This window comes from Corythoichthys intestinalis, chromosome 1 (genome assembly GCF_030265065.1).
Source record: "Corythoichthys intestinalis isolate RoL2023-P3 chromosome 1, ASM3026506v1, whole genome shotgun sequence".
In the NCBI taxonomy this organism is placed as follows: Eukaryota; Metazoa; Chordata; class Actinopteri; order Syngnathiformes; family Syngnathidae; genus Corythoichthys; species Corythoichthys intestinalis.
Window position 1 is genome coordinate 2783173 of NC_080395.1, and position 12902 is coordinate 2796074.

Here is a 12902-nt window from a genome sequence, read left to right on the forward strand (position 1 = left end):
TTTGACAGTCCTAATATATATTAATTTATATAGTATCAAAAATGTTATCAATTATCCAGATTTCTTTTTAGCATCAATATCAAATTAAAAATATAAAAGATTATGAGTTTAGCTAATTATGTTTGCTTGCTGTTTCTTTAGCATCATGCTAGTAAGACAAATATACAGTTAGCTTGAAGTACTCATCAAAACCCGTTGAACTCGCGAACCCACCGAGTTTTTGTTCGATTGTTATCAAATCAGAATAAATTGTCCTTTTTCGGAGTGGATGGGGCGGTTCACGGCGAGGTCGACTGTATACGTTCGGTTGCGATTGCTCATGAATTTCTGTATTTGATTATTTCTGCCTTTTGTGTTGGAGCGCCATTCGAGCGGCACACGTTGTTGGCATATGACTTTCTTTATTGTAAATTAAGTCTTTTGGGACTTCAGGCAAAGGAAAAAGTTGATTCTAATTTGTATGACGGTTTGTAGCATGTTTACACAAAATGCTAGAAGAGATAAAGTTTCAGAGTTAATGAAAGCCTGTCTTTCACTGTGGTGGAAGTGACTCAAGAATCTCCCCAAAATAAATAGGAAGTGACTCAAAATCAATCGGTAACCTGTAAGTGCCCTAAAATGAACAAAAAAGTGACGTGTAATCACCTACAAAAGATTTTGGGGCAATCCTGAGTCACTTCCTGTTGATTTTGGGTCATTTGCTGTTAGTCAGGGCCGGCCCAGCCTATACGCAGACTATGCAGCTGCTTAGGGCCCCTGACTACTAGGGGGCCCCAATCTGGCAATTGTTTAATTTACATTTTGTTTACTACCGTTTGCTTTAGTTGACTTTTGTGAGTTTTGATACTTGATTACAAGCTTAAAAAAATAAAAGTTCTTCCTTAACTTCTTTCTTTCCTCTTTTAGATAAAGGTTTGGCGCTATCTACTGTAAGTACTGACAATCATTTGGGGTGAGAAGTTTGAAGTATGCAGTGCAACAAAATCTGATTAATATACAAAATATGGGCATATGGGTTGGATTGCATGTATGGGTTTCACAGTACACTGGGGGGCCAAAAATATGGGCCCCTTGCATTATTTTGCTTAGGGCCCCAAAATGGCCTGGGCCTGCCGTGCTGTTAGTTTTGGGGCATTTTACAGGTAACTCTCTGTTGATTTTGGGAATGGACAGGTCACTTCTTGTGGAATTTGAGTTGAATTTGTTGAGTTTGGGGCACTTATGGGTGACTTCATGTCGATTTTAGGGCATTTGCTATTATTTTTGTGGAATTTACAGGTCACTTCCTGTTGATTTTGGGGGCCTTTACCAGTCACTTTCTGTCGAGATAGGACACATACAGGTCACTTCCTGTTGATTTTGGGGCACTTATGGGTATTTTCTGTCGCTTTTGAGGCAGTTATGGGTCACTTCCTGTTGATTTTGAAGCATTTACTGTCAGTTCCTCTTGATTTTGGGGCATTTAGGGTCCCTACCTGTTGATTTTGAACATTTACAGGTCACTTCCTGTCGATTTTAGGGCATTTATGGGTAATTTCCTGTTGATTTTGAGGTATTTACGGTCAGTTCTTCTTGATTTTGGGCATTTACACGTCACTTTCTGTTGATTCTGAACATTTACAGGTCATTTCCTGTTGATATTGGGGCATTTACAGGTCACTTCCTGTTGGGTTTGGACATTTACAGGTCACTTCCTGTCGATTTTAGGGCATTTATGGGTCATTTCCTGTTGATTTTGAGGCATTTGCGGTCAGTTCTTCTTGATTTTGGGCATTTACACGTCACTTCCTGTTGATTCTGAACATTTACAGGTCATTTCCTGTTGGTATTGGGGCATTTACCTTCCCTTCCGGTTTGTTTTGGGGCATTTATTGGTCACTACCTGTCGATTTTGAGCATTTACGGCCCCTTTCTGTTGATGTAGGGCATTTACAGGTCAATTCCTGTTGGGTTTGGACATTTACAGGTCACCTCCTGTCGATTTTAGGGCATTTACGGGTCATTTCCTGTTGATTTTGAGGCATTTACGATCAGTTCTTCTTGATTTTTGGGCAGTACATGTCACTTCCTGTTGATTCTGAATATTTACAGGTCCTTTCCTGTTGATATTGGGGCATTTACCTTCCCTACCTGTTGGTTTTGGGGCATTTATTGTCAGGAATACGTGGGCAGACAGGTTGTGTGGACCCAAATGCAGGTAAGCAGGGAGGCAGACCGGCAGTGCAAAATGATTTAATTAAGGCTAACAAAAAAAAAAATTGTGGGGATCCAAAAAACATAGAAACAAACTAAACTCAGGTCACTAACAAAATGCTTGATATCAAAAACTTACGTCGAGGAACATAAGGACTTGGACGGAGAAAACTTGAGAACACCGACGAGCACATGGGAATTGACAATGGACAAGGAGTGAAAAGAAAATGGGAGCTTATATACACACATGAAGACAAGGGGTAACGAGACAACGAGGAACAGCTGGGTAACACAGGAGGATGCAGTTTGGAGGATACACTAGGAACAGGTGCAAGAGGTGAAATCAATGGGCAATCACAGGTACAAGTTACACTAGGAGAAAACCAACACAAAACCTAACATTTATTGGTCACTACCTGTCGATTTTGAGCATTTACGGTTGCTTTGTGTTGATTTTGGGCATTTACAGGTCGCTTCCTGTTGATTTTGTGACATCTACAGGTCACTTCCTATTGAATCTGGACATTTACAGGTCACTTCCTGTTGATTTTGAGGCATTTATGGATCACTTCCTGTTGATTTTGGGAATTTACGGGTCACCTTATGATTATTTGAGCCATTAATAGGTGACGTACTATTGATTTTAGGGCATTTGCAGGTCATTTCATTTTGGTTTTGGGGCATTTCCGGTACCTTTCTATGTATTTTGGTTTACTGTGAAGGAAGTGACTCAAGACTATCCCCAAATGAATAGGAAGTGACTCCAAATCAACAGGAAGTAACCTGTAAATGTCCTAAAATGAACAAGAAGTGACGTGTAAATGCCCACAAAAGACTGTGCCATAGTCGGCGCTACATGTCCAATCCAGTCAAAAATGACTTGGATGTCTTGCGCCATCAGCGGTAGCCAGTAAGCTAACGTAGACACTATTCTAATGGAGGATTTTGGTAGCAACCTGATGGTTTCTTTTCAAAACAGTGACACATTCTTAAAACGATATATTGGTTCCCAATGGTTTTCCTAGTTTTTGACAGTTTAGACTATTGGCCACTTTGTACTTCGATTTGAACTTCAACTTTTCACTCACTGTGGCCATTTCTGTACCGATTTGAACAAATTTCAACTCGTTCTTTCATCTTTCGGACATTTTACACGATTATATTATGATTGTAAAAGCATAATAATCTGCTGCGTCTACCTAGCTCCTGATTCAAATGTCCAGCTTACTGAGTATATGGAAAAGGTACTGTTTAAAACGAATAATAAGCATGCCTTTTGTTGTGGAGGCATTAATCTTATGATGAAATATGTACAAATCTGCTGGGTCAAAAATATACATACATGGATCTGAAAAAGCGAATCACTGACTTGAACAAGTCAGGAAAGTCACGTGGAGCCATTTCAAAGCAGCTGCAGGTCCCAAGAGCAACAGTGCAAACAATTGTTTGTAAGTATAAAGTGCCTGCCACAATCAGGAAGAAAACGCAAGCTATCACCTGCTGCTGAGAGAAAATTGGTCAGGAGGGTGAAGATTCAACCGAGAATCACCAAAAAGCAGATCTGCCAAGAATTAGAAGCTGCTGGAAAACAGGTGTCAGAGTCCACAGTCAAGCGTGTTTTGCATCTCCATGGACTGAGAGGCTGCCGTGCAAGAAGGAAGCCCTTGCTCCAAAAGCGGCACCTTAAGGCTCGACTGAAGTTTGCTGCTGATCACATGGACAAAGATAAGACCTTCTGGAGGAAAGTTCTGTGGTCAGACGAAACAAAAATCGAGCTGTTTGGCCACAATGCCCAGCAATATGTTAGGAGGAGAAAAGGTGAGGCCTTTAACCCCAAGTACACCATGCCTACCGTCAAGCACGGTGGTGGTAGTATTATGCTGTGGGGCTGTTTTGCTGCCAATGGAACTGGTGCTTTACAGAAAGTAAATGGGATAATGAAGAAGGAGGATTACCTTCAAATTCTTCAAGACAACCTAACGTCGTCAGCCCGAAGATTGGGTCTTGGGCGCAGTTGGGTGTTCCAACAGGACAATGACCCCAAACACACATCAAAAGTGGTAATGGAATGGCTAAATCAGGCTAGAATTAAGGTTTTCGAATGGCCTTCCCAAAGTCCCATTGAGAACTTGTGGACAATGCTGAAGAAACAAGTCCATGTCAGAAAGCCGTCAAATTTAACTGAACTGCACCAATTCTGTCAAGAGGAGTGGTCAAAGATTCAACCAGAAGCTTGCCAGAAGCTTGTGGATGGCTACCAAAAGCGCCTAATTGAAGTGAAAACGGCCAAGGGACATGTTACCAAATATTAGCGCTGCTGTATGTATATTTTTGACCCAGCAGATTTGATCACTTTTTTCTGTTCACCCATAATAAAGTCCTAAAAGAACCAAACTTCATGAATGTTTTTTGTGACAAAGAAGTATCTGCTCCAATCACTCTATCAGAGAAAAATCAGAGTTGTAGAAATAACTGGAAACTCAAGAGAGCCCTGACATTATGTTCTTCACAAGTGTATGTAAACTTTTGACCACAACTGTAACATTTTTGCCACACACATAGCCATAACAAAATGTTCCCACAACAAATAGATGCTAGAATGTCAGGGACAATGACAAAGCCATAACCTTGTACGCCCTGAAACTCAGACCACTAATCTTGTGCACGAGAGCTGCTTGACTGGACGCTAAGTTATTGTAAACCCAGATTGTTGATTGTGTTATTGTAAAGTTTGTGGCCATGTGATGTATGTAACTGTACCATGTCTGATTGTGCATCTTTAGGACGGGAAAATGATAAGCTTATGCTTCCTCCCGTCTGCCTTTGTCTTTTTTCTTCGGTTCTTTCTTCCTTCGGGTAAATTATATCACATTTTGTAATTGTCAATGATTGTCAATGATACCGATGATGATGACAATAAATATTTCATTCATTCATTTCACTTGTTGCACTCCACTTTTCTCCTTTTATCTCAATATGTAGCCTTAACCTTTGCCATTTTCAGTGTTTTGTCTAAAAAGTAGTGCTGCAACGATTAATCGATTAACTCGAGTATTCGATTAGAAAAAAAATATTCGAATTAAATTATGTTGCTTCGAGTATTCGTTTAATTAAAGTAGCGTTGTCATGGTTTATTTTGAAAGTGTTTGCATTTTGTTTTATTGATTAGAGTTGATAGTTGATACACGGCCCTCTGGTCTGCCTCATTTCACGTGGCTGGATCCAACTGCTCCCTGTTAAGACCAACATTAGGTAAGTTTTTGTTTGAGCTAATGTTTTTTTTAATGCATTCGTAATTCAGTTTATAGGTGTATTTAGCGGTTTTGTGTGGGAATATGTGTCTGAACCATTTGTTAAGAGCATTGTAAAAAAATGTTAGCATTCTATAGCATTTAAGCTAGCAGACTTTTGCTATGTAAGTTAGCCAATTTGTCTTTTGTTGTACATAGATCCTCATTTATTTATTTATTTGTTATACCGTTTGAGGCTCGGCTCTGGTATTTTAATTTTTCATGTTCCTTATCCGATTACTCGATTATTCGAACTAACTTGTTCATCGATTATTCGACTAAATCCTAAAATAATCGATAGCTGCAGACCTACTAAAAATTAGAGATGTCCGATCACGTCATTTTCAAAGTATTGGAATCGGCAAAAAAATATCGGACATGCCTTTTTTTAATATATATATATATATACATACTTTTTTTTTTGGATTAAATTGTTTTCTAATTGTATTTTACGTTTCAGATGTATGATATGTTACACTCATCCAGAGTCTTTAGTTTTGGCTTAAAGTAGGGTTATCAAATTTATCCTGATAATGGCGGTAATTAATTTTTTAAAAAATGTATCACATTAAAATATTTAACGCAATTAATGCATGCGCTGCATGACCCACTCACGTATAGTCGCGCTCAATCTGTAATGGCGCCGATTTACCTACATAGAGAGCTAAAAGGCAGCGTAAAATGAGTAGAGTGAATTTTGGAAGCCTTTGGAGCCTTTTTTTAATTGGCTAAATCCCTCTCCCTACGATTAGAAATATCATGGGAAGCAATGTGGGGAAGCAACGTAGCATTTGATCTTTTTTTTAACCCTTTATGTTATTTCACAACGCAGAGAACATACATCAATTGGTAGCACTACGCACAGTCATGGTTCCACTTCCCATCATGCAGTTGGGCATGGCTACAGTATCATTTACTGAAAGCTCAACAAATACACTAGATGGTAATATTTAGTCACAATATACAAAGTCACAAGTCTTTCTGTCCGTGGATCCCTCTCACAGAAAGAATGTTAATAATGTAAATGCCATCTTGAGGATTTATTGTCATAATAAACAAATACGGTACTTATGTACTGTATGTTGAATATATATATTCGTTCAAGTTTTATTCATTTTTTTCTTAATGCATTGCCAAAATGTATATGATCGGGAAAAATTATTGGGAATGATTGCAATTGAATCGGGAGCAAAAAAAAAGCAATCGGATCGGGAAATATCGGGATCGGCAGATACTCATACTAAAACGATCGGGAGCAAAAAAACATGATCGGAACAACCCTACTAAAAATTCTTTACTCATTTTATCACAATGCCCCCAAATCATGTCTCTCCTCTCTCTTTTCTTTTCTTAAATGATTTGATTTCTGAACATCGACTCAAACTTCAAAGAATTCCTGGCACTTGCTCTCCTCTCGAAAAAGTTGATCAAAAAATGTGCTATTCCGTCTGCTAGCTACCGGACCTCTCGGGGGGTGTGAAAAGACAGAATTTTGAGTCTACTTTTGGAGTTGGACAAGCACAGCGGTATTCAAAGGCCCGGCGAGGTAAAAGCATGCCAGTCACAGGTTAGCGCCGTGCTAGGCTAAGCAGAAAACAGGATCTGCGGCTCACATTTCAGGCTCTGGAGGCTCACAAAGGCCACCGTGTTCACTTTAGTCAAGCTTCAATTGTTCCGCCGGAGCAGCGAAAATTAAAATAAAACCTTGACTGTCGCGAGGAAGTCCGGGTAGGCACACAGCAAAATCAAATCTAAACCTTTCCAATGAACTTACCGGAGATGTGGATACAAAAAAATCCCAACACAAACATTGTTTTGTAGTTTTTTTAAACACTTTGAAGAGTTTGCAGCATACTGTTTTCACTTCAAAGTAGGGCTGTCAAATGATAAAAAATTTTAATCGAGTTAATTACAGCTTAAAAAGCTTTCGGTTAGCGGTTTAGCAAACGTACCTCCGGTGAACATTTCAAAATAAAAGCATGTTATGTTTGTCATATAAATAACGATTTCTAGAGTTAATCCCACATACTTCAGAATTAATATAATAATTAGGGCTGTCAAACGATTAAAATTTTTAATCGAGTTAATCACAGCTTAAAAATTAATTAATCGTAATTAATCGCAATTCAAACCATCTATAAAATATAACATATTTTTCTGTAAATTATTGTTGGAATGGAAAGGTAAGACACAAGATGGATATATACATTCAACATACGGTACATAAGTTCTGTATTTGTTTATTATAACAATAAATCAACAAGATGGCATTACCATTATTAACATTCTGTTAAAGCGATCCATAGATAGAAAGTTTTGTAGTTCTTAAAAGATAAATGTTAGTACAAGTTATAGAAATGTTATACTAAACCCCCTCTTAATGTTTTCGTTTTAATAAAATTTGTAAAATTTTCAATCAAAAAATAAACTAGTAGCTCGCCATTGTTGATGTCAATAATGACACCATCATTGTGCTCAAACCCATAAAATCAGTTGGACCCAAGCGCCAGCAGAGGGCGCCAAACACCAAAAAACAAGTAACAAGCGGACGCTTTAATCTGTTTGAGCGGGGCATGTGCGTTATTTGTGTCAAATATTTTAACTAGGGGTGTCAAACGATTAAAATTTTTAATCGAGTTAATTACAGCTTAAAAATTAATTAATCGTAATTAATAGCAATTAATCGCAATTCAAACCATCTATAAAATATGCCATATTTTTCTGTAAATTATTGTTGGAATGGAAAGATAAGACACAAGATGGATATATACATTCAACATACGGTACATAAGTACTGTATTTGTTTATTAAAACAATAAATCAACAAGATGGCATTACCATTATTAGCATTCTGTTAAAGTGATCCATGGATAGAAAGACTTGTAGTTCTTAAAAGATCAATGTTAATACAAGTTATAGAAATTTTATATTGAAACCCCTCTTAATTTTTTCGTTTGAATAAGATTTGTAAAATTTTTGTAAAAAAAAAAAAAAAACTAGTAGCCTGCCATTGTTGATGTCAAAAATTACTTATATACAGAATGCTCATGGGTGCTGAGGCCTATAAAATCAGTTGCACCCAAGCGCCAGCAGAGGGCAATAAAACTCCGAAAAACACAACAACTACACATTTCACTTTGCTGTCATTTTAATCTGTTTGAGCGGGGCATTTGTGTGTTGATTGCGTCAAATATTTTAACGTGATTAATTCAAAAAATTAATTACCGCCCGTTAACGCGATAATTTTGACAGCCCTAATTTTAATGTGATTAATTTCAAAAATTAATTACCGCCCGTTAACGCGATCATTTTGACAGCCCTATCCAAAACCTATTTTGCGATATGCCCCCCAAAAATTGCCATATACCAAAAGCCATTTTGCCATATACCCTACAAAAAAGATCCCACAACTGCCAAATACCAAACTCCATTTTGCCATATGCCATACGCAAAAAGCCATTTTGTGTAATATACACACAAAAAAAAACACCTTCCATATACTAAAAGCCATTTTACCATATACCCCCCAAAAACTGCCCTCAACTGCCATATACCAAAACCCATTTTGCGATATGCCCCCATAAAATTGCCATATACCAAAAGCCATTTTGCCATATACCCCCCAAAAAGATCCCACAACTGCCATATACCAAACTCCATTTTGCCATATGCCATACGCAAAAAAACATTTTGTGTAATACATCAAAAAAAAAAACAACAACTGCCATATACTAAAAGCCATTTTGCCATCCGCAAAAAAAAAACCTGCCATATGCCAAAAAATGCCATATGCCAAAAGCCATTTTGCCATCTACCCAAAAAATGGCGTATACCAAAAGCCATTTTGCCATCTGCCAAAAAACTGCCATGTGCCAAAAGCCATTTTGCCATCTACCAAAAAAAAGACATTTACTAAAAGCCATTTTGCCATATACATCCCAAAAAGATCCCACAACTGCCATATACCAAACTCCACTTTGCCATATGCCATACGCAAAAAGCCATTTTGTGTAATAGACCCCCCCCCAAAAACACTGCCTTATACTAAAAGCCATTTTGCCATCCGCAAAAAAAACCCCTGCCATATGCCAAAAAATCCCATATGCTGAAAGCCATTTTGCCATCTACCCAAAAAATGGCATATACCAAAAGCCATTTTGCCATCTGCCAAAAAACTGCCATGTGCCAAAAGCCATTTTGCCATCGACCAAAAAAATGATATTTACCAAAAGACATTTTGCCCTATGCCCCCCAAGTAGTTCAAAATACAAAAGAACCATCCAGTTTCAATCTGAGTGGGCTAAAAATCTGATTTTGGCTGCTAGGTCATTATGTCTCTTTAGGCAAGTAAAAAATGTCAACATTTGACTGCAAATGAATAAATGGAAGCCATTTGTAGGCAAAGAATACATACAATTAAAGTGAGAACAACATCGAAATATAAAAGCTTAATTCATTAACTGTTGATCGCGGTTCAATTTCCAGCACGCTAATTTAATCAAAGACGGGCCCTGATTGGCTGGCGGGAGAAGAGTGAAAAAGACCCTCCGGGCTGCCTCAAAACAAAAAGGCAAGAAAAATGAGAAAATGAGGCCGGGTGGCGCGACCTTCCTCCTCGGAGGTGATCAGCTGCTGGCGGCCCTTAATGTTTTCGTTTTAATAAAATTTGTCAAATTTTCAATCGAAAAAATAAACTAGTAGCCCGCCATTGTTGATGTCAATAATTACATCAATTAATTAACAATAAATCAGTCGCAGCCAAGCGCCAGCAGAGGGCGACAAAACTCCAAAAACCACAAGTAACAAGTTGGCATTGCACTGTGCTGTCATTTTAATCTGTTTGAGCGGGGCATGTGCGTTAATTGCGTCAAATATTTTAACGTGATTAATTTAAAAAATTAATTACCGCCCGTTAACGCGATAATTTTGACAGCCCTACTTCAAAGCATATTTTTTGTAATATAACATACCAAAGGGTGTAAAATCGATTAGCAATATCATTCCAAACATGCTTACCTTGCTGTCCACAACCAGATTTCGTATACACCCCGTGAAGTGTTTATGTTGAAGCTGTGGGTACATGTACGGGATGTCCTCGTTGACTCCGCCCAGCTGCAGCACTTGACTCGTGTTCAAATATCTAAAAACATCGGGAATAAAAAGCTAAGTGTTAAGACGATATAACAAAACTGTAATAATAAAACGCAGGCCTAGCCTACCGGTCCGTGTTGGGCGTGGTGGCGGTGACTTCGCAGGACGAGTGGTCCTCTGTGGTCAGCCAGCTTCCCAGACCCTCCATCTCCATAACCGCCGCCCCCGAGCAGCGATCTAAGGTGAAGCGCACCTCCTGAGGGCAAAAGACAACGACGGTACTGCAGAAATCTAAAAGAAAGTTAAGCTGCGTTCAGACTGCAGGCGTATCCGATCCCAATTGGATTTCTCCCGAAATCTGTTTTTCAGTACTGACTGTTCACACTATTGTTAGCAAGTGTCTGAATCGGATCTGAGTCTGTTCAGACTGGCCACATTATTGACACACCTGACAGGTCTTAATTGGGTGCCAGTTGAATGCGCTGTAATGGTAAGCGAATGGTCAAAAATCACAAGCACACGTTTTTCCGCCATTGAAAACGAAGGGGAAATTTGGACGTACATGGCCGTCAATGGCATGGATGTGCACGATATGCAAAAAAACAATAAATTGCTGTATACCCAAAGGAATAATGCCATATGACAAACCCCCCCCCCCCCCCAAAAAAAAACCAAAAACACTGCCATATCTCAAAATAAATTACATATTAAAAAGCTATTTTGTCATACAAAAAAACTGCCATATACCAAAATACATTTTGCCATTTGCCAAAAAACTATTATATGGCCCCAAAAAAGCCTTATGCCAAAAAAATGCCATGTGCCAAAAGCCTTTTACCACATGCAAAAATTTGCCATATGCCAAAAGCCACATACAAAAAACATTGCCATATACCAAAAGTCATTTTGCCTTACGCTTAAAAAAAACCTGCCATATGCCAAAAGCCATTTTGCCATATACCCACATACTGCCATATACCGAAAGCCATTTTGCCATATACAAAAAAAACTGCCATATGCCAAAAGCCATTTTGCCAAACACCCTCAAAAGTAGTAGTAGTAGTTGTCTCTGACTATTTCATTTACCGAAATCCATTATGCCATATACCCAAAAAATTCCATATACCAAAAGCCATTTTGCCACATACCCCCCCCCAAAAAACTGCACACACCTGCCATATACCAAAATCAGTTTCACCATAAGCCATCAAATGCCATATGCAAAAATGGATTTTGCAAAACACCCCCCCCCAAAAAAAGCCGTACACTAAAAGCCATTTTGCCATTTACAAAAAAAGCTGCCATATGCCAAAAGCCATTTTGCCATATACGCCCCAAAAACCTCCCACAACTGCCATATACCAAAATCCATTTTGTCATATGCCATAAAATGCCGTATGCCAAAAGCCACATACAAAAAAACACTGCCATATACCAAAAGTTATTTTGCCATATGCCCCTCAAAAGACTTGCCATATGCCAAAAGCCATTTTGCCATATACCCCCCAAAAACTGTCCTCAACTGCCATATACCAAAACCCATTTTGCGATATGCCCCAGAAAATTGCCATAAACCAAACTCCATTTTGCCATATGCCATACGCAAAAATCCATTTTGGGTCATACCAAAAAAAAAACAAAAAACTGCCATATACTAAAAGCCATTTTGCCATATGCAATAAAAACCCCTGCCATATGCCAAAAGCCACATACAAAAAACACTGCCATATACCAAAAGTAATTTTGCCATATGCCCCCCAAAATACTTGTCACATGCCAAAAGCCATTTTGCCATATACCCCCCCAAAACTGCCCACAACTGCCATATACCAAAACCCATTTTGCGATATGCCCCCCCAAAATTGCCATAAACCAAACTCCATTTTGCCATATGCCATATGCAAAAAGTCATTTTGTGTTATATATATTTAAAAAAAAAAAAAAAAAAAAAAGCCATAAACTAAAAGCCATTTTGCCATATGCAAAAAAAAAAAAAAAACCTGCAACATGCCAAAAAATGCCATGTGCCAAAAGCCATTTTGCCATCTACCCAAAAAATGGCATATACCAAAAGCCATTTTGCCATATGCCAAAAAACTGCCATGTGCCAAAAGCCATTTTGCCATCAACCAAAAAAATGACATTTACCAAAAGACATTTTGCCCTATGCACCCCAAGTAGTTCAAAATACAAAAGAACCATCCAGTTTCAATCTGAATGGGCTAAAAATCTGATTTTGGCTGCTATGTCATTATGTCTCATCGGGTAAGTAAAAAATGTCAACATTTGACTGCAAATGACTAAATGGAAGCCATTTGTAGGCAAACA

The 12902-nt window shown here is 38.4% G+C and overlaps 1 protein-coding gene across 1 annotated transcript in view; it reads right to left on the reverse strand.

The window, feature by feature from the left end:
- si:ch211-186j3.6 (neural-cadherin) overlaps positions 1-12902 on the reverse strand; it is a 689510-nt gene that overhangs the window by 102403 nt on the left and 574205 nt on the right. The window contains exons 30-31 of the mRNA XM_057844439.1: positions 10703-10830; positions 10500-10623 (exon numbers count right to left, since the gene is read on the reverse strand). Coding sequence (XP_057700422.1) covers positions 10500-10623; positions 10703-10830 — 252 coding nt within the window. The remainder of the gene's footprint in view (positions 1-10499; positions 10624-10702; positions 10831-12902) is intronic.